Consider the following 23,127-nt stretch of genomic DNA (forward strand, 5'->3'; position numbering starts at 1 on the left):
AGGCCAGCCCCCTCCCTGTCCTTCAGGCCCTTGACTTTCTGCCCTCTTCCCCAGCTAAGAACCATCCTTCGGATTTTACAGGACAGGAACTCCCTCTTCTTCCCTCCCTTTGTTCTTCAGTGCTGCCTGCTTTTGCACCTCCTGCCCCCTTCCTTCCTGAACGAGCCCAGGATTCTTCCTTTGTATCCAGCCCTTCTATCCAGCCCAGAGGCCTCCCAGCAGAGGCCGCCTCACCTCTCCAGTACCTGCATCTGCTCCTTCCGGCCCTCGTTCCTCTGCAGCTCTGCCTGCTCTACCTTCACTGCCAACATTCCAGAAAGACCTACACGTCTACACTTCCCTCGGCATCCCACCCTCTGCAGTTGGCCTCCAGCCCCCACCCCCACTTCTTCTAAATGCCCTTGTCAAGGTTACCGACAGTCCTTGCTGCCAAATCGAAGCAGACCCTTCAGCCCATAGCCTGCTTGGCCTGTCAGCCTCTGACACTGTTGACCAAGCCCTCCTCTGTGGAAAGATTTCCTTCCAGCAACTCCTAGGACCCACCCTCTCCTGATTTTCCAGCCAGACCAGTATACAGGGAAAAGACAAGTTTCAACCGCAGCTCTGCCAAGGGTCACTCTATGTCCTCAGGCAAGTTGCTGAACTCTCCAAGCTTCTCTGTGAGTCAGGGACAATAATAGGCTCTACTCAGATTGGGGTAAGGTAAGATCTGTAAAGTGCCTAGCCCAGAGCCTGGCATACCAGTAGCGCTCTGTCTCTCCATCCGGCCTCCCTTTCAATGGTGGAATCAGCTAGTTGTCCCTGGGTACCTCTTCTGTCCACGATGATGCAACCCTTGGTTCTTAGCTGGGTATGTGGCTGCCTAGCATAGAAACTGCATTTCCTGCCTCCTCTTGCGGCTGGGTCTGGTCATGTGACTAAGTTTTAGCTGATGGGATATATGTGGAAGTACCATGTGACACCTTTTGGGAACTTCCCATAAAAGAGAGCTGGTGCAGATCCTTTGCCCTCTTCTTCATCCTTGTCTTCATCCACTGCCTGGAATACATATGTGATGGCTAGAGCTCTAGCCACCACCCTGAACCATGAGGACAAGGGTCATAGATTGCTGGAGCAGTTAAGTGGAAAGAGCCACATCTGGAAGGTCTTTGTGGAGCAGAGCTGACCTACTGGCCTTGGTCTGTCTTCTCTGAGGCTCTTACGTGGGATTTCTGGTACCTGAGTCAAAATTGATCCTACGTGGTGCAGAAATCTTTCCTCCTTAAAACAAGTGTTCTGTCCTTGACCTCTGCTTTATTTGCTCTGAGTTATCTCACCCTTTCCCATGGCTATACTTACAATTATGGGTCTTTTCTGACAACTTCCAAAACTGTCTTTCTGGCCCAGCCCTCCTTCCTGAACTCTAGTCCCACATAATCCAACCTGAGTGCCATATCTAATTACTCATTAGACAAACATCTTTTGAGCACCTACGCTCATGATGTGTCAGACAGTATATTGGGTGAATTAGAAACAGACCCTGTCCAGAGGGGGAACAGGCAAGTAAATGGATGCTAAGTACAAGGAAATCCCTAGGAGAGGCTGCTAACCCATGCTGGGCAGCGAGGAGGTCATAGGGAAGGACTCCTGGCAGAAGGGACATTGAACCAAGCCCTGAAAGGGGTGAGACAGGTAGGTGGTTAGGACTGAGATCATGGAGGACTTGTTTGGACCTATTCTTAGGATACTGATGAACCACAGAAGATTCCTAAGCAGGAGCTGACTAGTTAGACTTAGGTTTCTGAGAGATAGCTCTGGAGGCCCAGTGGAGAAAGGCCAGTAGGAGGAGTGAGACTGGATGGGGATGGGGCTGCCACAGTAATCCGGGAACACAAAGAGGGTGGCCTGAGCTAAGAGAGAGGCAGAGAGCTGGAGAGAAATGAATGGATTCCAGCGATATTTAAGAGCCAGCATGAGCGGGGCTGGTTGGGGCTAGGATGACTCCTAGTTTTCTGGCTCCAGACTGAGACAGGGACACAAGAGGCCAGGTTTGGGGAGTGATATGGAGCTCTGTTTTGGGCAAGTGGTGGGGTGAGGTGCCAGAGGATTCACAAGTGAACTTAGCATAATTGAACCAAGAGCTGGTGAGCAATCCAGAGGACAGGTATGGGGATGGGCAGAGTCCCCAGGAATTGCCACCATAAAGGTCAGGACGTCCTGACCTCTGTCCCAGCTAGGCCATTCCTGCCTCCTGTTTTATAGAGCTCTTCCCCAAACATGAATCCGACTATGATCCCAGTGATAAACCCCTTCGCGTTTCCCCAACCCCGCCCCACCCCCCACCCCCACCCCCGGCAGAAGGCTAAACTCCCGAGTCTTACCATTCACGGCCTTTCTCCCTGGCACTCAGCCCCTGCCTCATCCTAGTCGCGGATCTCACTTTGCCCCCCTCCTAGTAGGCACCGCGCATCTCCAGACCCCCCCCCGACCCCCCTCCCCCCGCCACCCGTGCGCCCTTGCCCCAGCCAGGCCCAGATGGGAGGAGACAAAGGGTTTTGGGGACTAAGCACTTGGACTCTCCAGGTCCGGCTAAAAGGCCCAGGCCGCGGTTTGGAGGGATTTGTAGGGAGGCCAGGTAGCCTTAACTGGGGCGTCGGGGGCGTGACGAGGTCCAGCCCCGCCGCAGGGGGAGGGGCCCCTCCTGAGCCACTGCGCGCCGTGGCCCCTCCCCTCCGGGAGCCGGGCGAGAGTCCCGGGCACTGATTGGGCGGCGCCGCGGGCCGCGCAGCACGACCAATGAACGCGGGCGGGGCGCGGCGGCGGGCGAGGGAGGGAGAGCTGTCTGGAGCCGCGGCGCGGGTGGTCTGAGCACTGCGATCCCAGCCCCGGGAGAGGCGGCTGGGGCGGGGCGCGAACCTCGGGAGCGAGCCTGGTCGCCCGCCCGGCCGGCCGCGGAGACCGTCGCCAGGCGCCGAGGTAGGGGTCGGTGGGGAGGGGACCTGGGGCGGGGAGCGGGAGGGGACGAACGCCTGAACGTCTGCTCGGAGCCTTGTAGGGAAGAGGGATGGTCTACGAGGCCGCGTCTAATGAGGGCTTCTGGGACCGCATTGGTGCGGGGATCCTCCCCCCTTTTGGGGGGCCGGATCTACGAGGTACCTCCCGGAGCCCGCTTCTGTCTGCGCCGGCAGCCTGAACCGCATCTATGCGGGCACTCCGTCATCTGCGTCGCTTCCCCAGCTCTAGTCTGCGGGGCTGCGTTCATACCCGGCGCACTACCCATCCCCGCCCCAGCCGTGGGTGGGAGGCCGTGTCTCTGCAGAGTGGGCCCAGACCTGTGCACCCACGTGTGGATCAGCGCGGAGTGCTCCTCCTACACGGCTCTCCGCTGAGTCTTCCTGCAAAACCTGGGGAGAGGCGGGGGGAGGGGTTGTGGATGAATGGGACAGATGTGGCGTGTGGCTTTAGCTGCGCAGTCGTCCCCCTGGATGGGGCCGGGGTGGAGGGGTTGGAAGAAGCGGGCACTGCGGCTTCAGGGGCCTAACAGGCACGGAATTGGTGGCTCGAATGGTGCACACGTGCGCGGGGACCTGTGTGTGGTGTTTGGAGGTGGGTGTGCGTGTCACGTGGACACAGGAGTGTGCCTGTGTGTGTGAGGGGAGTGCGTGACTGGATGGAGTGGTGTGTGAGGGCCGATCACATGGACGTCGGCGTGCGACGTCGGTGTGCGCATCTCTGGGGGTATGTGTGTGTCTGGAGGGTGCAGAGGTGTGTAGAAAAGATTATGTCCCAGGTCCCAGGACTGTGCTTTTGTGGGTGCAGATGGGGCTGTGTATCTGCCAAGTGGGCCAGGACATCAGGAGGATCACACAGCTTGTGTCCTTGAGGATGCACTGGCCCCCATACAGCCCTCACTCCTTCATGCAGCTGGTACAGATTGAGCACCCACTGTGTGTCAGACCACGTCCTAGGCTCACAGACTCTGGGGACCCTTGCCTCCTCCTTGGTCTCTCACCCTCAGTCCCCACAGCAGGCAGGGGGATCATTTAAACCTCATCCAACTGGGTCATTGCCCTGCTCAGAACCATCCTCTGGCTTTTGAGGCCTCCTGGCCTCTGTCCACAAACCCCTCCAAAGCCAAGCCCTGAGTCCCAGCCTGAAAATGGCTGTCTGTCATGCACAGTGAGAACTTCCATCCTCTCCCCTCTGAAATCCTTACTCAGTGGTCACGAAAGAGCTTACATACCACCTCCTCCAGGAAGCCTTCCCTTGGGCCAGGCACAGCAAATGGCTGGGCCTTCTCATCCAGGTGTAACTCTGCTTGCCTGGGTACCTCTCACGTGCAAAACCCCATTCCAGCAACATTAGCCACTTGCTGTTCCTCAGACTGGGAGCACTCTCCCACCTCACAGCCTTTGCAGTTTCTGGTTCCCCTGCTGCAATGCCCTTCCCAGATGTGCACACTGCTTGCCTCCTCACTTCCTCCAGATTCTACTCACATTATACAGAAAGGCCTTTCTGACCACACTATAAATAGTACCCCCCCAGCCCCTACTCTTGATTCCCCTTACATGACTGTATTTTTCCTCCATAGCACATACCACTTGACATATTCATCTCTTAATTACTGCCTTTCTTGTGTATTGCTTCTTGCCCCTACTAGAAATTAAACTGCCTGAAAGCAGGGACTTTGTCTTTGTGCTTCACTGTTTTATTTCCCAGCACCTAACACGGGAGGTGCTTATGGGATATTTGTTGCATAAATGACTGACTCTGGGCACATATGGCAGGTGGAATATTATGGAATATTTGTTGCATGAAAGAGTGACTCTGGATTTGCATCCCAGGAGTCCGTGTCTCTGGTTGCTCCCTACCCTGTGAGCCCCCTGTCTGAGGCTAGGTCTCCTCTTCTTCTGTCCTCCAGATTCCAAGTTCCTGGAAGGCCAGGTGTGGGGAAAATCGTGACTACATTTGCATGTTAGAAGTACTCCTTCTAGCAACTGGTGTGGAGGAGGGTGTGGGGTGGGGTCAGGGTATGAGCCTGGAGGTGGGGAGACTGTGTGGCAGAAGCAGTGGGAAGGAAAAGCAGAGGTCTAAGTCCTGACTTTGTAAGGGGTTCAACTTAGTGGCCTCACCCAGCAGTGGGGAGATCAAGGAGGGCTCCTAGAGGAGGAGACATGTGAGCTATCCTCCAGCAGCAAAATAGAGGGAGGTGTGTCCTTGGCAGAAGGCACAGCTTGTACACAGCTTCTGGCAGCAGAACAGAGGCTGCAGTTTGGGAAGCTGCGAGTGGTGTGATGCAGCCAGAGTAGAGAGTAATTGTGGGGCTAGGGGAGCAAGGATGAGTGAAAGGGAGAAGATGGGCTCCTGGGTTTCTGGAGAACTGGGAGGATGACAATACCTACCTCTGCAGCAGGCAGAGGACGAAGGGCAGACTTGGGGGAAATGCTAAGTTGAATGGGAACCCTGTGGGTCTGAGCCGCCCAGGAACATGGTGGGGAGGAGGCAGCTGGCTGGAAAGAATTGGGCTGGAGGTACAGACCTGGTGTGGAAGATGAGGAAGGGCAGAGATAGAGGGTGATGCCCGGACACCATCAGCCAAGATGTGCTGAAGATGCACTGAGGGTTGCCATGCCAAATTGGGTACAGAGCCCACCTCAGTGCTTGGGGCCCCTCCAGGGATGATGGGAGGGGGCGTCCTCACAGTAGGCATCCTCAAGCATGACTTGGCACTAGATGCCTGGGCCTCCCTCAAGGAGAACTGAGTCATCCCGGGCGGAGGCAGGAGCTGCAGAGGGTACCCATTGCCAGGGCTGTCCAGACACTTGTCAGGAGCATAAACACTGCTCCTGTGAGGCAGCCTGGCGATGTCAGGGCGACCTTCTGTGGCTGGCCTGGATGGCTAGATCGCCTCCTTGCAACTTCCCTTCTGGCCAGTTTTTGGATGGCCAGGCCATGTCCTCTCTGCCTGGATGGTGGGGGCTGCTCAACCTGGCCCTGAGATTCACAGCAGCCTTCCAGAATTCAGAGTGAGGTCTGAGTGGTGCCTGAAATCATGCCAGGAGGGGCTGCTTGAACATTTGGACAAGAGCAGGGTCTGCCTGCCCTCTCCTGCTCTGGGCCTCCTCCGAGCGACCCAGGTGGGTGGGGCACATCCTGAGGAGGAGGCCAGGCCAAGCAGGCATCTGGAACCAGGGTCTGCACGCTGGAAGTAGCCAGACACCTGGGGGTGGGGGGCATAGCCCGAGGGTGTTAATGTGCCAGGCCATCCTGGAGCCAGGGGGGCAGATATGGGGTTCTACATTGTACATCAAGGCTCTCTATCTTAGTGGCTTCTGGATATAGACACATCCTAGCCCCGTATCACTCGGGGCATGGACTGCTTCTCTGTCCACGATCTCATCTGCTTCCTTCTGTAGCCCTGGGAGTTGGCAGGATGGCAGCCTCCTGCTTGATTCACATTTGAGAAAACGGAGGACCCAAGAGTCTCAGTCTCAGTGACTTTTCCAAGGCAACACGACCCAAGTCTGGGAGGACAGGATTAGGGTAGCTTTTCCCAGTGAGAGAGGGCCTGAGTCTGGTCATTCTTGGCTACAGGACCAGGCTGGTCCCTGGGAGGCTCTCCATGCCCACAGAGCCCATGCTGGGCCGTGAGCCTGGGTCCTAGCCTGTCTGTCGGTTCTTCTATTTGCCCATGTAGCCCCTAGTTGCCTACCCAGTCAGTTTCAACAAAGTGTCTCCCGAGGCCTCAGCTTGGGGAGGACCCTGAGAGCCCCCCTGGGTGGCCCCTCAGAGAGAGGTGGCACCTGCCCAGGACACAGAGCCCAGCCTGGTGGACAGGTGACCATGTGGGAAGTTCAGACTTGACCTTCTGAGATCAGGTGTCCATGCAGACCCCACCCTGCATTCTGGAGCTCATGTACAGGAAGACTAAAGGCACCCAGTGCACATGAACACATTTACACACACACCCGCTAGAGTTCTGTCCCCATGCAGATGCGCTTCTCTGTGTGGACTCTTCCGCCCCTGCCCCCCACAGACATACACCGTGACCCCAGCCCACATCCCTGCTTGCACACGTTCTCTCACGTGTGGACACATGCCCTCAGATGCACAGCCTCAGGTGCTAGGCCCCATCACCTGGACATGAGGCTGGAACTCGGGGCCTCCCCACTGCCTCCTGCGCAGACATGCTTAGTCACCTGAATTTGATCCAGGCAGGAGGGAGGGTGGAGGGCCTGACGTCAGCCTTCATAGCCGCCTTATGCCGCCTGCACATCCATCTGGGCCACAGCGTGTCCTAGGCAATTGCAACAACAGCTGCACAACAACTCACTTTTACGGAGCTTCCCCAGTGGCAGACTCAGTCCTGAGCCCGGTATGGATAGTGTTCACACCTTTTCACCCCATCACTACCCAGTGAGGTGAGACTACCTCTAGGTTTCTACTCAGTTCAACACACTGTGTGCCAAGCACAGGGGTTCTGGATGACACCCTTGCCCACTATCCCTCTAAGCCTTGTTGTGGCCCTAGGGAATCTGAGAAGGTCCTGCATCAGAGTACGGAGGGAGAGACTGAGGCTCAGAGTCAGGAAGGAGCCTGCCTCAGACCCCACAGTAGGTTGGCAGGCAGGATTGGAATCCAGACCAGGATCCTCTGTGGCCAGTGGACTCTAGTGAGCCCTACCTCCTTGACATCTGTCAAAGCAAGGTGATGGGGGAACAAGGGCTATGTTCTTAAAGTCACTGTGTGAGTACAGAGGAAGTTAGCACCAGACAGGAAGGGCAGAGGGTCAGGAGTCCACTCACTTCCTTTTCCTTAGAAGATGCTGAGTCTGGCCTAGGAAGGAGGAGGGGCATTGGGCTGGGGTGGGGCCAGGGCTCAGCCTCCAGCAGAGATGGAGTCCCAGTCCGAGTGTCAGGATTCAGCCTGGGGTCAGGGTTCAGCCCAGGGTTCTGGTTGAAGGGGAGGGCTGGACCTGGGGTTGGACATTGGTTTGGGGTTCAAGCTGGGCCCAGTCCTTAGCCTGGGGCCTGGTTTGGGACTCAGAATGCAGTAGGGTCAGGGTGGGTGTAAGGCCAGGCCATGGAGAGCATTTCGGCGTGAGCAGCTGTGACAAATATTTTGGGCACACAAATAAACTGGAAGGAAAAAAACAGGAAAAATAAGGAATGACCTGTTAGTTTAGTGGAGTTTCTCTTAACAGCCACCAAAGCAGCAGCTCCTCCCTAATGGACCCCCTCGTAGGCTACAGGCTCCGCTGGGGCAGGAAAGGGAGACATGGGGGATGGCAGACTTGCTCGGTGGTCCTGGAGAGGCTTTCCTGGAGGAGATAAGGGACTGGCTTGGAGTACCAGGGAGGCCTCTGCCTGACCAGCGCCCAGCTCAGCTTCCAGCAGCAACACTGGAATGCTCTGCAGTTAAGGGTGGGGCTGGTGAGTCACTGGGCTGTCTGCTGGATGGGGCCTGAGCTGACCCTGGACTCTGTTTCTCCCAGTGCTGCTGGTCCTCCAGTATTCTCTCTGTCCGGACTCCAGAATATCAGCTTCTCCCTGCTTCCCTGTGAAGCCGGCAAGGCAGACATGACCATCCCTGTTTTACAGATGGGGATACTGAGGTCTGGAGGGCCGCGATGCAGCAGAGCCAGATGAGCTCCCGGCATTCCTTTAGTTAGTAGGGACAGACCTGACTTTGGATGCTGGCAACTCAGGCAGAGGGATCAGGTAGGGCAGAGTCATGGAGGTGGGACCTAAGGGTTGTGGCTACAATGGGAGAAGGGCCTGGAAATCTGACCTCCATACCCCATGGCCAGCACTGAAGCTTTCTCTGTCCTCTCTTCTCAGGTTCCCAATAAGGCTGCACAGAGGACCCCCTTAACTGTGGCAATGGAGGGGGGCCCAGCAGTCTGCTGCCAGGACCCCCGGGCAGAGCTGGTGGAACGAGTGGCAGCCATTGATGTGGCCCACTTGGAGGAGGCAGGAGGTGGCCCAGAGCCTGCCAGAAATGGTGTGGACCCTCTGCCAAGGACCAGAGCTGCCTCCGTGATCCCCGGTGGTGCTTCAAGACCCCCCCTAGGCCGTCCCAGCCTCTCAGCTAGGAAGTTCTCCCTGCAAGAGCGGCCGGCAGGAAGCTGCCTGGAGGCCCAGGCTGGGCCTTATGCCACAGGGCCTGCCAGCCACATTTCCCCACGGGCCTGGCGGAGGCCCACCATTGAGTCCCACCACGTGGCCATCTCAGACACAGAGGTTGGTGGGGCAGAGCTAGGGGGTCCCCGTGAGCTTCTCAGTAGTCCTCAATGAAGATGCTTTTCTGTCCCGGCCCCTGCCACACAGCTGCCTGGCCTTTGCTTTTGCACAGCCCCCAGAGTTGAAGAGCCTGCTGTCTCACAATATGGCTCTTCCCACCAGGGGAGCTCCGACTGAGCCAGTCACTGCCTCCTACAAGTCCCACCATTCCTACCCTTAGGTCAGGCCTCAGAAATAGGCCCCTCCCTTGTCCCCCAAGAACTCCTCTTAGACATTTGAAGATAGGTAGTATGTCTGCCCTCCCTACCACAAGTCTAACCCAGCTTTAGCCCCCACTTCTATTTATTTATTTATTTGAGAGAGACGGAGAGAGATAGCCCCCACTTCTAATCCTGCTTCTTAGAGTCTCCTCTGACTCAGAAGCTGCCAGTGTGTTTCCAGCCTCTGTTCTTGCTTCTGTTCCTCTGTCCCACTGGCTCTGTCCTTGCCACTTAGATCTGAAAGTGAGTCCTAGTACCGAGCGAGCAATCTACCGATTGCAGAGCCTGGGCTTGTTATGCCTGAGCCGGGCCTCTGGCCTCTTGTCCCTAAGGCTCTCCTCATTTTTTCTTGTCCACGCAGCCAAGACCTTGCATTTAGCTGTTTCTAGAAATACTTGCTCATGTGTTTCTCACAGATGAAGGTCTCCCAGACGCCAGCGTTCAGGCAGGAATTAGTGCATTTTTCCTTCACCGCTTCCTAGGCAGTAAAATACAGCCATGGCTCACCATTCATGTTCGCAAACGCCATCCAAGGCCTCGCATCACTTTTGATGGCATGGACACCGCCACGTTCCCCCCCCCCCATCCAAACTTGAAAGGTTGATGAGATGTGGGGTCTGAGAGTGAGGGGCCCAGAGCCAGGATCGGGCCCTGAACAGGCTCCTGAGGTGGGATCCACACTGCCTCTGGGTCAAGCTTTACCTGATGTTCCCCTCTTCCTCCCCTCCCCACCCCCAGGACTGTGTACAGCTGAACCAATACAAGCTGCAGCGTGAGATTGGCAAGGTAGGACTGGACAGGCAGTGGGGACTTTTCTCTGGAGGCTTTGTGGAGGCAGCCTGTCAGGATCCTCTGCTTGACAGTTCCTTCTCCCCTGGGAATGTGAGGCAGAGCCAGAAAGGCCCCAGCTTAGAAGTGAAGAAAGTTTTGTCCTCTAGAAGATATCCAGGGAGGGGTGGGAAATGATTCCCCATTCCTTATTTCTTAGTTTTTGATGGAAGACAAAGAGGGACTGAGGGAGCTTAGAGCTGTGTTGAGCCCGGCAGAGGCAGATCCCGGGGCGCAGGAGCCCTCTCCCTGTCTGCCAGAAACGTATGCCTGCTGGGGGCCAGCTGGTGGTGGGGGTGGAGGGAGGCTGTGGAGGGAGGGGGCCGGAGCTGTGCGGGCTGCCCATTCCCTGAGCTAGTCCGGGGCGGGGCTGCCCTGTCCAGGCAGGGCTGACCAGTGCCTATTTCCAGGGTGCCTACGGCGTGGTGAGGCTGGCCTACAACGAAAGTGAGGACAGGCACTATGTGAGTCTGGGGATGGGAGGGAGGTGTTGCCCCGGGCCAGGCCCCAGAAGCCTGGGAAGTGGGTCGCGCGGCTGTGCTGGGAAGACTGAGGACAAGGTTGCCTCTAGGGGGCGTGAGCTCCTGTCCCTAAGAGTATGCTTAGTAAAAGGAGTAAGCTTCTTGACCCTGAGAATATGCCAGCAGAGGCTGGGCCCCTCTGAGGGGAGAGCTCCAGAAAGGCTTACTGGGGAAATAGGGGTAAGGCCTAGACTCAGATATGGCCACTTCCTAACCCGGCTTACCCACACACTTAGGCCATAGCTTCAGCTCTGGTGGCAGTCACCAAGTGTTCCTTTCTGGACCTCTATCCACATATAACCAGCCTGTTCTAGCTCCTGGTGGCTACCCACACGTGACATTTCTGCCCCTCCCTCCTCAGGCAATGAAAGTTCTTTCCAAAAAGAAGTTACTGAAGCAGTATGGCTTTCCACGTATGTATCTGCTGGGTCCTGTGCTTGGGAGCTCCTTGCCTGGGGCCAGAGAAGGAGGGCACCTCAGTCCCTAGCTAGTTTTTTTAGGGCTGGGGTAGAGCTGGGGACAGTATGAGCAAAGGCCTGGTGGTGGGAATGTGCTTGGTGGGTCGCTCTTACAAAATTCTTGCTTGAGGCTGGTTGCAGGGCCATGATGAGGCCCAGCCTCCTGCAACAGGGGCTTGACTCAACTTCCTGGTCCCAGGTCGCCCTCCTCCAAGAGGGTCCCAAGCCACCCAAGGAGGACCAGCCAAGCAGCTGCTGCCCCTGGAGCGAGTGTACCAGGAGATTGCCATACTAAAGAAGCTGGACCATGTGAATGTGGTCAAGCTGATTGAGGTAGGAAGCAGTGGTGAGTGGCTGGGAACTCATGCCCAAGTCCTGTGCTTAGGAACACTCAGCGCAGACCTAGGGCTCTCACTGCAAGAGTAATGTGGCTAAGGCCTCCAAAGACAGAGCTAGACTTGGGGTGGGGGCTATAGGGAGGCTTTAGGGGTCAGTTTAGGCTGGTCTGGGATGTTCTCAAGGTCTCGGTGAGGGTAAGGGGCTTAGGGTTGAGGGTCCGTGATTTTTGAGGCCCCATCTATCTGGTGCCTGCACAGTTCCTGCTCCATTGTCTGGGGTCACTGCAGAGCATACTGGGGGTACTGGTGAGTACAAGGAAGTCTGGGGCTCCCACCCCATGCCTCCCCCACCCCTACTCCCATGTCTGTTCCCTCTGACTAGGTTTTGGATGACCCGGATGAGGACAATCTCTATTTGGGTAAGTGACCCAGCTCATTCCCAAAGCAGCTTACCTGGGGTCAGTCCGAGGGCCCCCCAGGGACACACATGAACTTCACATGGGCTGTGTGAATATGTTCTCAAGCCCTGGATTCCCTTGCCTATCCCTGCCAACCCAGGCTTAGAATATCAAGTTAGATCCAACAAATATGCCTAAGCCCCCACTCCGCTAACCAGAGAGACAGTGGATCAGGTAGATGCAGGAAGCAGGCTATGGGATACAGGTTCCCAGACCCTGTCTGATAGTTCTGTGCCTCAGTTTCCTCACCTGTAAAATGGGGACAATGTATCCACCTCATAGGGCTGATATGAGGAGTAAAATGAGTCATTATATACAAGATTGTTGTTAATGTTAATTTCATGGCTGGGTTTAGAGGCCCTGAAAAGGGGCAGAAAGAACACTGGCTTAGGAATTAAGGCCAAGGCTTTAGTCTTCACTCCCTGTCCTACCTGCCTATCTGCTATGACCTTTAGGAAAATTCCTGCCCCTTCTCCAAGCCCAGTTACCTACCCCGTTCCCAGAAAAGGAATCCATGCTGAATCAGATGAGGCAGATCCATAGTGAAAGTACTCTCACCCACTTACTTCCTCTGATACCCTGGGACCCTTGTCCTATCCCTCCCTCAGGTATGCTTGGATGCCTGCCCCTCTCCTATCTTCCAGAACACGGGAGGGACCTTGGCATCACCTGCTTTGCTAGCCTGGCTGCACCTTACTTACTTTTTCTTTTCTTTTCTTTCAGTGTTTGACCTCCTGAGAAAGGGGTGAGTTCCCCTTCCCAATCAGGCAGGCCAAGTCTAATCCAGGCCTTCTTTTCCCTCCCTGTGTCCCTAATCCCAGGGTCAACTACTGTAGGAGAAAGCAGAGGCCAAGGCCCTGCCCTTGTGGAGCTCTAGTCTGGGGTAAAACAAGAGACCAGGAGGACAATTCTTTGAAGTCCGATGGGGGTCAGTGAGGCTGGAACATTCAGTGAGTCCTCTGACAGAGGGGGTGGGTTTTGAGCCAGGCCTTGAAGAACTGGAAAGATTATAAGGGAGGAGAGGGAGAAGAAAGGAGGGTTTCTCAAGCAAATATGTAGAGATGGGGCTGTCACCTGGATTCAAATCACAAAGAGTTCTTTCAGCTTTACAAGTTTATGAGTTGGGTGGGTGGGACTCCATTTGCTGCCATTTACAAGAGGGGAAGCTGAGGTTCAGAGTGGGTAAGTGGCTTGCCCAAGGTCACACAGTTCTAATTCATGTCTGCCCTACTGGCCTTACCAGGGTATTTGCAAACCAGCAGACATGGGGTCATGGGCACAGGCCTGGGTGGACCAGAGGCCCTAACTGTCCAGACCTTGAATATAGGCTACATATGGCTTGTGATTTGTCTCTCTGCAGGGAGTGGGGGTGCTAAGAGTAGCATCCTTCTCAGATTCAGAAGCTTTCAAATATTTTTGACCTTCATATGTTTTACATTGCCATCCATATCTGTAACTGAAACCAAAGTTTTACAAAACATTGCATCTTTATTACATGTAATATACTCTGATAAATTCTACTTCATTAGAGAAACAAAGCATTAGCTAACCACTAAGAGGATTTCATGACCCTCTATTAGGTCTAGACCTACAGTTTGAAAAACACTGCTCTGAATGGCATCTTTGTAACAGTTCGGTTATGGAAAATTAAGTACTTAGACGAAGGAATACCGAGCCAATCAGAAATTAAGATAAAGCTAATTTGAAATTGTGATTATTGTAAAGGGATATTTGGGTCTGTGGGTGTTTTAAGTGTTTCATTATATGGGAGAACTAGCTAATGTCTTGGGTTCTGGGGAGCAGTTTGAGCATAGAGGGCTCCCGGGAAGTCCCGAGGGGCCTAAATGGCCCAGCCCCTGTCCCGCTTCACCCGCTAGTCAGCTTTTACTCATTCTGATTCAGCTGAACACTGCTCCTCCCCGCCCTTCCTGTAGGCCCGTCATGGAGGTACCCAGCGACAAGCCCTTCCCGGAGGAGCAAGCTCGTCTCTACCTGCGGGACATCATCCTAGGCCTTGAGTACTGTGAGTGAGGGGCTGCGTGCCCCCAGAACAGGGGTACAGGGGAGGGAGACACCGGAAAGGGTGGGGCCCAGGCTGAGCTAGCTCTTGGCCGTTCTTGTCTGTTAGCGCGGATCTACCAATCAGCTTCACTTGGGGGCGGGGCGTGGGCTGGGGGCGGGGCCTAGCATCTCCGGTGGGAAGGGGAAGGGAGTGGTGGCCGACTTCCCTGGATGCTTGGATGCGTGGATGCGTGCGGGTTGCCTCGCGTGGCTAGTCACCATCAAGTCGGGCTGTGCTTGGGGTGTTCTCTGCATCTCTGAGTAGTTCTTAGCCAAGGCTAACCTGTGCCCAGGGCCTCAAGAGATGTAGGAAGGGAGAGATTTACATCCGGCTGTCTGTGCTATCACGGGTCCTGTGGGTGCGGAAGGGTGTGTTTACTGTGAGGGCCCTCAGGTGATGAGAGCTCAGGAGGGAGGATGTTAGCTTGGCCTCTCTTTCTGGAATGCACTTATGCATTCATTCATTTACTTCACTTACTGCATTCTTATATGAGTACCTGCTAAGGGACCGCTAGAGGCAAGGAGATGACAAAGACCCGGATGGGAACTCCGCGATCTCACAGCCTCGTGGAAGGAACGAGAAACGAAGCAGGCAGCTATAGTGCAGTGACTGCTAAGGCTGGAGAGGCCCACGGCTGTCAGAGCACTGAGGGGAGGCTTCCTGGAGGAGGCCACTTGTGACCAGGGTCCTGAAGGATAAGTAGGAGTTCGCTGGCCAGGCTTGATGGCTGATGGATGGGAGAGAGTATGCGGAGCAGAGAGAACTGCCTCGCAGAGGCACAGAGGGCAGTGGGCATGTCCTGTTTGAGAATGGGGAGAAGTAAAATCTGGCTGAAGCCTGGCCCTGTGGGTGGTGAAACGGGATGCTGGGAAGCTATTCAAGCCACACCAGGAGGGCTTTCCTGACTATCCCGTCAGCATTGTCAGCCCCTGAGGGCTTTGAGAAGGGAGGGGCATGACAGGATTTGCATCTTAGAAAGCTCTTTCTGGCAGCTGTGTGGCGGCTAAGTAAAGGGCAAGAGGTGGCCAGCTGGTTAGGAAGGAGGCTTTTTCTACAGCCCAAGTGACAGATGGTGAGGCCTGGATCAGTGGGGAAGAGACATGAAGAAGGTGAGCGGGAACAGCGCTAGATGACTGATTGGCCAGGGGGAGGGCAGGGCCCTCAGACACCTAGGTTTCTGGCCTGGTTTGGGGAACCAGAGTGGTGCCCAGCTCTCTAGAATCTTAGCTTGGTTTATCAGGAGCATAGTCTCTCCCTGGGTGAACAGGGTGAGGACCTGGCAGAGATGACAGGAACCAGGATTATCTTTCTCTCATTTGAGTCACTCCAGTGCCCTCTAATTAATACTCTCTTTGTACATATGGGGAAACTGAGACACACAGACAGGAGGGCTTTGCAGATAGTCCCTCTCAAGGGTCTAGACTTATGGGAAGGGGGCATTTCACCCTGGGTGTGAAAAGTGGCAGCCACAACCCTATACCAGGTTGGCTTCCACCCCTTCCTGTCCTGGGCCCTTCCCTTCAGCTGAGGGCCTGCTGTCCTCCATCCTCTGTTCTCCACCCACCACCCCAAAACAAGCTAATCCCATCTGGCTTTTGGGTAAAGCCCTATCAAGACCCAGCTAATCATAGTGAAGGGCTTCCCAGAGCCCACTGGTCAGAACCAGGGGCTGGACAGGCAGATGAATGGAGGCACCAGGCACTGAAGGTGTGATTCTATCCTTGTGATTCTGGTCCTCTAGGGGAGGGTCAAGGCTTCTTGGGGAAGGCTCTGTGGTCAGGGAGCCCAGGCCTGATTCTTATAGATGGGGCAAGTGCAAGTGCAGGTATGAGAGCAGTCAGATCTGGAATGTAGCTTAGAAGCTGAGCCCATAGGACTTGTTGATGAATAGGATATGGAGTCTGAAAGAGGAGTTGGGGATGATCCTGAGGTTTTTGGCCTGAGCAACTGATAATGTGCCATTAACCGAATAGGAAAGACTAAAGGAGGAACAGGGGTCTTCTGTTTTGTTTGTTTGTTTGCGGGGCGTGGGGGTGGGGGGAGTACGTTGCTGACGGAGAAATCAAGGTCTGAATTAGACGTGTTATTGAGAAATATTGAGATCTACATTGAGATGTCTACTGGATATCCACATGGATAAAGAGCCCAAGTTCAGGGGAGAGGCTAGAGTTTGAGATAAGAATTTGAGACCACTTTCCATGGTCAAATACACAGCCCCTTGAGCCTCTGCCCTCCGGTGGGTGTGTGTCAAATCTCTCGTTGCAGCAGGCTCACAGGACACGGTCCCCGTAGGACCGCTGGTTTGGTTGTTACTGTTGTGTGACACTCAGTCCCTTTGCCCCGAGCCTTCCTGCCCTCCACCTCTCCTCTCCTCTTTCCTCCTCTACAGCATCTTGGGATCTGCTGGTCCAGGGGAAGGTATTTGCTGAGTGGGGAGCCCATGCGTGGGTGGTGGGGGTAGAGTCAGTGTCTTCTCTCAGCTGGGACGTCTCTGGCCATCTCAGCCTTGAGAGGCCCATTTTCCTGGCAGTCCCAGAGCCAGGGAGCAAGGTGAGCGCTAAGCGTCCTGGAGAAGGCTGCTTCTTACCCCTGCCATGTCTGTCCCAGCAGTCCCAAGGCCTGGAGTGCCCTCTCTCTCTGAAACCCCTTCAGCCCAAAGTCCCTACGCCTGAGGCGGTATTTCTGCAGGATACCTCACTATTCTACCCTAAGTCCAAGAAGGAAGAACATCCCTGACCAGGTGGGGTGGGGGAAGAGACTGGGGAAATGTTCTGACAGGCTTTGGGACTGCGGATAACATGAGGGAAGGCCAGACATGGCCAATGGAGAGCCTCCCTTCCCGATTTCCTCCAATAGTCCCCCTCAGCAACAGGTGTCTTGATTGCCACAGAGAGTACTCCATTTGGAGTCCAAAGACCCCTCAGAGTCCAGTCCTAGCTTTGCTTCAAACAGCCTGGGCTGGCCTTGGTCTCTCCACCACATCGTGGAGCAGAGGGGGCCCTAAAGTCCCTTTTGAGGTCCTCCTGAGACAAGGGTGTGCATGGGTTCCTTCTCACCTAGAGTTTGAGATGGGCCTCCCTGGCCAGGTGAGGGCAGGGGGTGGGAGCGGGGGCTCCAGGCATGGGTTGCCCACGCCAGCACTCAAGCTGCCTCTCTCCGCAGTGCACTACCAGAAGATCATCCACCGGGACATCAAGCCATCCAACCTGCTCCTGGGAGATGACGAGCATGTGAAAATTGCTGACTTTGGCGTTAGCAACCAGTTTGAGGGCAATGACGCTCAGCTGTCCAGCACAGCCGGGACTCCAGCATTCATGGCCCCTGAAGCCATTTCTGATTCTGGCCAGAGCTTCAGTGGGAAGGTGGCTTCTAGGACCTGGGCTGAGTTGGGGTTCAGGCGGAGGGGTGGGATAGCCTGCAGTGGGGCCTCGTTTCCAACCTGAGGGTGTCAGGGTCCTTAGGTCTCAAGAGTGAACACTGCACATGGTCCTCTCCTTCCTGTTTGCTTCTTCCTGGGGTCTTGAAAAACTCCCCAACTTTGGCGTCCTCTCATTCTCCAGCAAAATGGCCCCAGGCCTCCCCTGCAGATACTTTCTGCCCGCTGCTGTGTGCTGAGTGCGGGTCGGGCTATGAAACAGACAGCCCAGACAGCCCAGCTCGCTGTCCTTCTGGAGATGGTGGAAAAGAGCAGGAGAGCTCATGTTTGGGAAGAAGTTGGAGGCTCCCCTCAGACTCTTTGGAGATGGCAGGGTTTGAACTAGGCCTTGAAGAATGGGGAGGATTTGAGCATGAGGTGGAGTCCAGAAAATGTACAAAAGCACTGAGGGGCACAGGGAAGGGGGCATGAGGGCATGATGGGCCTTGGGCAGAGTTTAGAAGGCGGCTTGGGGACTTGGGCTTCCCCCTAACTGACAGGCAATGGGCATAGCTTTCTGAGCAGGGCCTGTAGTGTAGGGTGTCCCTGGGCACATGCCTGTTCTCACCTGCCAAGGAGGCAATGGTTAAGAGGCATCTGGACACGTGTGTGGGTGTGGAGCTCAAAAGAGAGGTCAGGGATGTAGCTAGAGATTTTTTTAAGAGCTTCTAATTTTGATATAATTCCAAATTTACAAAAAATTACAAGAATAATAAAAAAAAAACCTCCCATGTATCTTTTTACTCAGATTCACCAATTATTGACATTTTGTCCCATTTACCTTTTCACATCTCTCCCTACATTTAAGTGATTACATTTTTCTGAACCATTTGAGAGTTAAGTTGGAGACATTATCCTCCTTTATCACTAAATATTTTGGCAGATATTTTCTAAGAACAAGGACATTCTCTTACATAACCTCAGTACAATTATCAAAATTAGGAAATTTATCATTGATACAAGACTATTATCTAAACGACCTTATTCACATTTCTTTCTCTTTTTTTTTAAGATTTTATTTATTTGTTAGAGAGAATGAGAGAGAGAGAGAGAGAGAGAGAGAGCATGAGAGGGGGGAGGGTCAGAGGGAGAAACAGACTCCCAGCTCGATCCCGGGGCTCTGGGATCATGACCTGAGCTGAGGGCAGTCGCTTAACCAACTGAGCCACCCAGGCACCCCCCCATTCACATTTCATCAGTTGTGTGGATCCTGTACTTTAATGCCCCCCCCCTTTTTTTTGGTCCAAGATCTGACCCAGGGTTAGTCATAGCATTCAGTTGTCACATCTCTTTGTCCTTTAATCTGGAAGATTTCCTCAGCCTTTCTTTGTCTCTTCTATTGTCTATTCTAACCTGGACACTTTTGAAGAGAACAGTCCTGTTACTTTATGGAATGACGTCAGTTTGCGTTTCTCTGGTGTTCCCTGGTTCCCTGGTTGGATTTAGATGAGGCATCTGTGCCAGGAATATGTAGGTAGACATTTGAGACTCATTCACATGTGAGAGAAAGTGGAAACCAGGAGAAGAGATGGGGTTCCACAAGGGGAAAATGTAGAGAGAGCACATGTTAGAACCCAGGGTATGGGGGAGCTGTGAGGAGCTGTGGAGGTGACCGAAGGCCAGGGCCTTGGTATGGGCAGGGGCTGTTTCTGGTGTCAGAAAGAAGGTAGATGGTGACTTCCCCAGTGGATCATCAGGAAAACGGATGACGAGCTGGTTTAGTGAGTCTAAGTTTAGTATATACGATGGTTTCTGGGGTGCACCATGGGTACAGCAAATGTGATCCTGTAGGTAAGGGTAGTTTTGCACCTGTTGAGTTAGAAATGTATCCGGTTTGGGTCTGTTACAAGGGGACTTGGAAACCCTAAGAGGTAGGGGCCCTGTTCTGGTCATCCCTGTGTCCCTAGTGCTCAGCACAGGGTCAGGCATAGAACAAGTGAGTGGGAGTTATTTGTCGAGTGACTACATGACTGAGGAAGGAGTTCCCCAATATGCCCTCTCCCACAGCCCATGGGAGCTAGGTGAGGGAGGGCTGTTGGTTCGTTTTGGGGGACTGATATGAGCTGTTTCTTCCTAGGCCTTGGATGTGTGGGCCACCGGGGTCACGTTATACTGCTTTGTCTATGGCAAGGTGAGTGTTGAGTGGGCTGGCGGAGCTGGGCGGGCCCAGGCCCTTGGCACCGTGGGCTGGGCCAAGCTGAAGCAGGATGAATGACAGCTGCAGGCCCTTCCTTTGTGTCCTAAAAAAGTGACTTTTGAAAGGGCCCACCTGGCTCAGAGAAGACTGAGGGAAAAACGTTTTCCTGTTTTCTCCTGACCCTTGGGAGGAGATTCACGTGAAGGAGCTCCGGGACAGAAGACATCCCAATGGGAGGTGTAGATGGTGGTGTTGCCACCTCGCCGCCAGGGCACTCCCTGTCCTTCTGGCCCTTGATGCCATTCATTCTTTCATTCATTCACACATTCACTCATTCACTCATTCATTCTACAAATTGTCCTTGCCTTTTGCTCTGGGTCAGGCCAGGCCTGGAGAACCCTTGACACTGACTTGGTGGAAATCGCTATCCACAGGTGCTCCCGCTCTAGTGACTGTACTGAGAGGCAGAAGGGAACCTCAGTGAGTGTGTTCGCAAACTCCAAGCCCTGGGAGTGGAGGCCATTCTGCAGGTGGTCATGAGGCCAGTGGGCACATCCAGCCTCATAGTTCCCTCAATGACTCATTTGTTCGGTCAGTGTTTGTTGAGCACCTACTGTGGGCCGGGAGGAAACCTCGTCTAAGGTTTCCTTACCCATCTTTGCGAGGTTTCCTCCCATCTTAAGGAGCCCAGAGCTGCCCCCCTACTCTGGCCATACCAAGAGATGGGGTCAGTCCCCCAGGGCAAGTTGAGGCCCTGGGCCCGCATCCTTTGTCTGCTTCTCCACCCAACAGTGCCCATTCATCGATGATTACATCCTGGCCCTGCACAGGAAGATCAAGAATGAGGCCGTGGTGTTTCCTGAGGAGTGAGTTGCCCTTCAAGGGGGCTCCTGCCCACCCCCAGGGAGTCGCGTCTGAGGGGTAGCAGAGCATTTGCCCTTTGAAGGCCCCACCCCAGCCTGCAGCTCTGGAGGTGGGGGTGCTGTTTCCTGGGAGGGGCCCCTGAGCGGACGGGGCGGGGAGGGGGGTATGGGACTGTAGAGCAAGGTCTCAGAGACATCTGATTGGATTCCACTGTACAAATGGAACTCTGAGGCCAGAATGACCCCAGGTCACACATTCACACTGCTCCTTCTCTAAAGGCTTCTGTGGGGTTAATGGCATCAACCTTACACACACCCTGGAACCATGGGGAGCCTCTACTTTCCTCACATGGGGTAGGAGGGCTTCAAGATAGCAGTGTGCTTCCCCATATTGTAGATGGAAAATGGAGGCTCCAGAGGAGAGTTATCAGTGGGTCTGGCATTTGAAGCCACTCCCTCCCCCCTTGTGACGGAGGTCTCTGAGCCCAGAGGGACTATATAGAGAGGTCTCCCTGCTCATCTGCGGTTCTTCTGATTATGATATTGGCTACCACGACTCCTTACTTTTCAGGGCCCTTCTGCCATCAGAGTCCCCTGGGCAGGTCAGAAACCAGCCTGCGTTGGTTTGTCCTCAATGACTCCTGCTTTCTTGTGCCCACTCCCAGTCTGGCCCCCAGGCCCTGTTGAGTCTACTTCATCATTCTCTTGACTCCATTGCCACCTGCACCCCTAACTGGTTCTGTCCCCAGCCTTGTCTAGCCACTTTGTCTTTGGTCTCCCTGCTGCCAGCCTCCTTCCAGTCCAGCCCCCACAATCAGGCCAGGGTGACCCTGATAAAGCACAACATATCTCACCACATCTCACTTAAAGTTTTTCCAAGGCTTTACAAAGCCCACATGAAGAGGCCCTTTCCTGGCCCTGGCATTCACGGACCTCTGCCACCTCTTCCCACATAGCACTAGCCAACTGGATTCCATCCCTTACCTATAATTGCCTGTCTCTGTACCTTTCCTCCTGCTGGACCCCATGCCAGAGGTCTCTTCCTTCCCAGCTGAGGAATTGTGAAAGGGATTAAGTGTCTAGGACAGCAGAGGGATCCAAGGTCAACAGTCCCAAGAGTGAGTTCCTTCTCTGCAGGCTTGGACAGACGGGCTTCCCCAAAATGTTGGTAGCAAAGAAGCCTGGAGTTTGGGCAGAAATAGTCCAGGCTGACATGGGGCTGAGAGTCCTGCCCCCCTCCCTTCCCCTGAGTCTCTCATCCCTGCCCTCACTCTTCTGGGTAGCAATGTGTCAACCCACTAACCTCTCTGGGTCTCAGTTTCTTCCTCTGTCAAATGAGAATCTTTCTTGGCCACCTCCAGGCAGACGACAGGATAAGATGGAGAGTGGGGCAAAGGCCCCTGGTGTCCCATAAACTGACTCTTCTCACATTATCCTCACCATCTCTGCTACCCAGGGGGTGTCCAGTACCCCTGGGACTGCGTTTGTGTTTGTGGCCCCTGCCTCCTACAGGAGATGGCTTTACTTCCTGTTCGGGAAAGAAGGACATCTATCTACTTGTTCTGAAACTCTCCCCTTCTGCCCTGATATCTTGGGGTATCCCTCTTGCTTTTGAAGAAATGAGGGTTGGGTGTGTCTCGGCCCTGACGTGTACTATGCAGGGAATCCCAGAGCAGGTGGGGATGGAGAGGTGGGCAGGAAAGAATCCTCAGTAACTATCTCTCCCTCATCTCCTTCCTTCCCCCCTCCCCCCGCTTTAGGCCAAAGGTCAGTGAGGAGCTCAAGGACCTAATCCTGAAGATGCTAGACAAGAATCCTGAAACAAGGATTGGGGTGCCAGACATCAAGGTTGGGGAGCCAGAGGTCTTGGGCTGGGCTGGTCTTGGACACAACAAACAGGCCTCAATTTCTCCTTCTAGAGAGCCCTACACCAAGATATATAGATTATATATTGGGTTTGGATTTGGGGTTTGTGGGCTTTGGGTCCCCTCAAGGCAATTGCTGGTTGAATGCCCGTGGTCCTTTGCTGACTGGGTGTCTGTCTATCCTGACCTCTCCCTGCCCTCCCAACTTCACAGTTGCACCCCTGGGTGACCAAGAGTGGGGAGGAGCCCCTTCCCTCGGAGGAAGAGCATTGCAGTGTGGTGGAGGTGACGGAGGAGGAGGTGAAGAACTCAGTCAAGCTCATCCCCAGCTGGACCACGGTGGTAAGGGGGTGAGGGGCAGAAGGCTCCCTTGTCCTGGGAGGGCCTAAGGAGGGCATTGCCATTGCCTGAGACTTGCTCTGTGCTGGGCCCTGTTGAGGGACAGAGGGCCATCTGGTCAGCCAGCCCCAGTGCTGATCCATACTGAGGCCCTGCTGGAGGGCAGTGGGGAAGGAGGGCATGTTATTCAGCCTCATGGTAAAGAGACCAGGAGGCTTGGTGAGGAGAGTGAATGATTTAAAGAAATAGACTGCCCTCACTGAGTGTCAACATTCACCATGACTGGAAGAAGCATTTGTCTTTCCTTCCTTCCTTCCTTCCTTCCTTCCTTCTTCCTTCCTTCCTTCCTTCTTCCTTCCTTC

General features: G+C 54.5%; 1 protein-coding gene across 4 annotated transcripts in view; it reads left to right on the forward strand.

Annotated features, from left to right (window-relative positions):
* The first annotated feature begins 2,775 nt into the window (after positions 1-2,775).
* CAMKK1 (calcium/calmodulin dependent protein kinase kinase 1) overlaps positions 2,776-23,127 on the forward strand; it is a 26,616-nt gene continuing 6,264 nt past the window's right edge. Inside the window, exons 1-16 of one of the 4 annotated variants that reach the window (XM_025851331.2) lie at positions 2,776-2,955; positions 4,901-4,953; positions 8,580-8,699; positions 8,820-9,221; positions 10,220-10,267; positions 10,720-10,773; positions 11,192-11,243; positions 11,488-11,621; positions 12,009-12,045; positions 12,808-12,829; positions 14,019-14,107; positions 17,309-17,508; positions 19,639-19,692; positions 20,491-20,564; positions 22,322-22,409; positions 22,640-22,768. In XM_025851331.2, the coding sequence (XP_025707116.1) occupies positions 8,862-9,221; positions 10,220-10,267; positions 10,720-10,773; positions 11,192-11,243; positions 11,488-11,621; positions 12,009-12,045; positions 12,808-12,829; positions 14,019-14,107; positions 17,309-17,508; positions 19,639-19,692; positions 20,491-20,564; positions 22,322-22,409; positions 22,640-22,768 (1,341 nt within the window). In that variant the 5' untranslated portion in view covers positions 2,776-2,955; positions 4,901-4,953; positions 8,580-8,699; positions 8,820-8,861. The remainder of the gene's footprint in view (positions 2,956-4,900; positions 4,954-8,579; positions 8,700-8,819; positions 9,222-10,219; positions 10,268-10,719; positions 10,774-11,191; positions 11,244-11,487; positions 11,622-12,008; positions 12,046-12,807; positions 12,830-14,018; positions 14,108-17,308; positions 17,509-19,638; positions 19,693-20,490; positions 20,565-22,321; positions 22,410-22,639; positions 22,769-23,127) is intronic. The other 3 variants (XM_025851332.2, XM_025851333.2, XM_025851334.2) reach the window with 3 other exon arrangements.

The sequence above is a fragment of the Callorhinus ursinus genome, unplaced genomic scaffold (assembly GCF_003265705.2).
Source record: "Callorhinus ursinus isolate GAN/ISIS: 27379988/994484 unplaced genomic scaffold, GSC_fseal_2.0 scaffold133, whole genome shotgun sequence".
Taxonomy (NCBI): domain Eukaryota; kingdom Metazoa; phylum Chordata; class Mammalia; order Carnivora; family Otariidae; genus Callorhinus; species Callorhinus ursinus.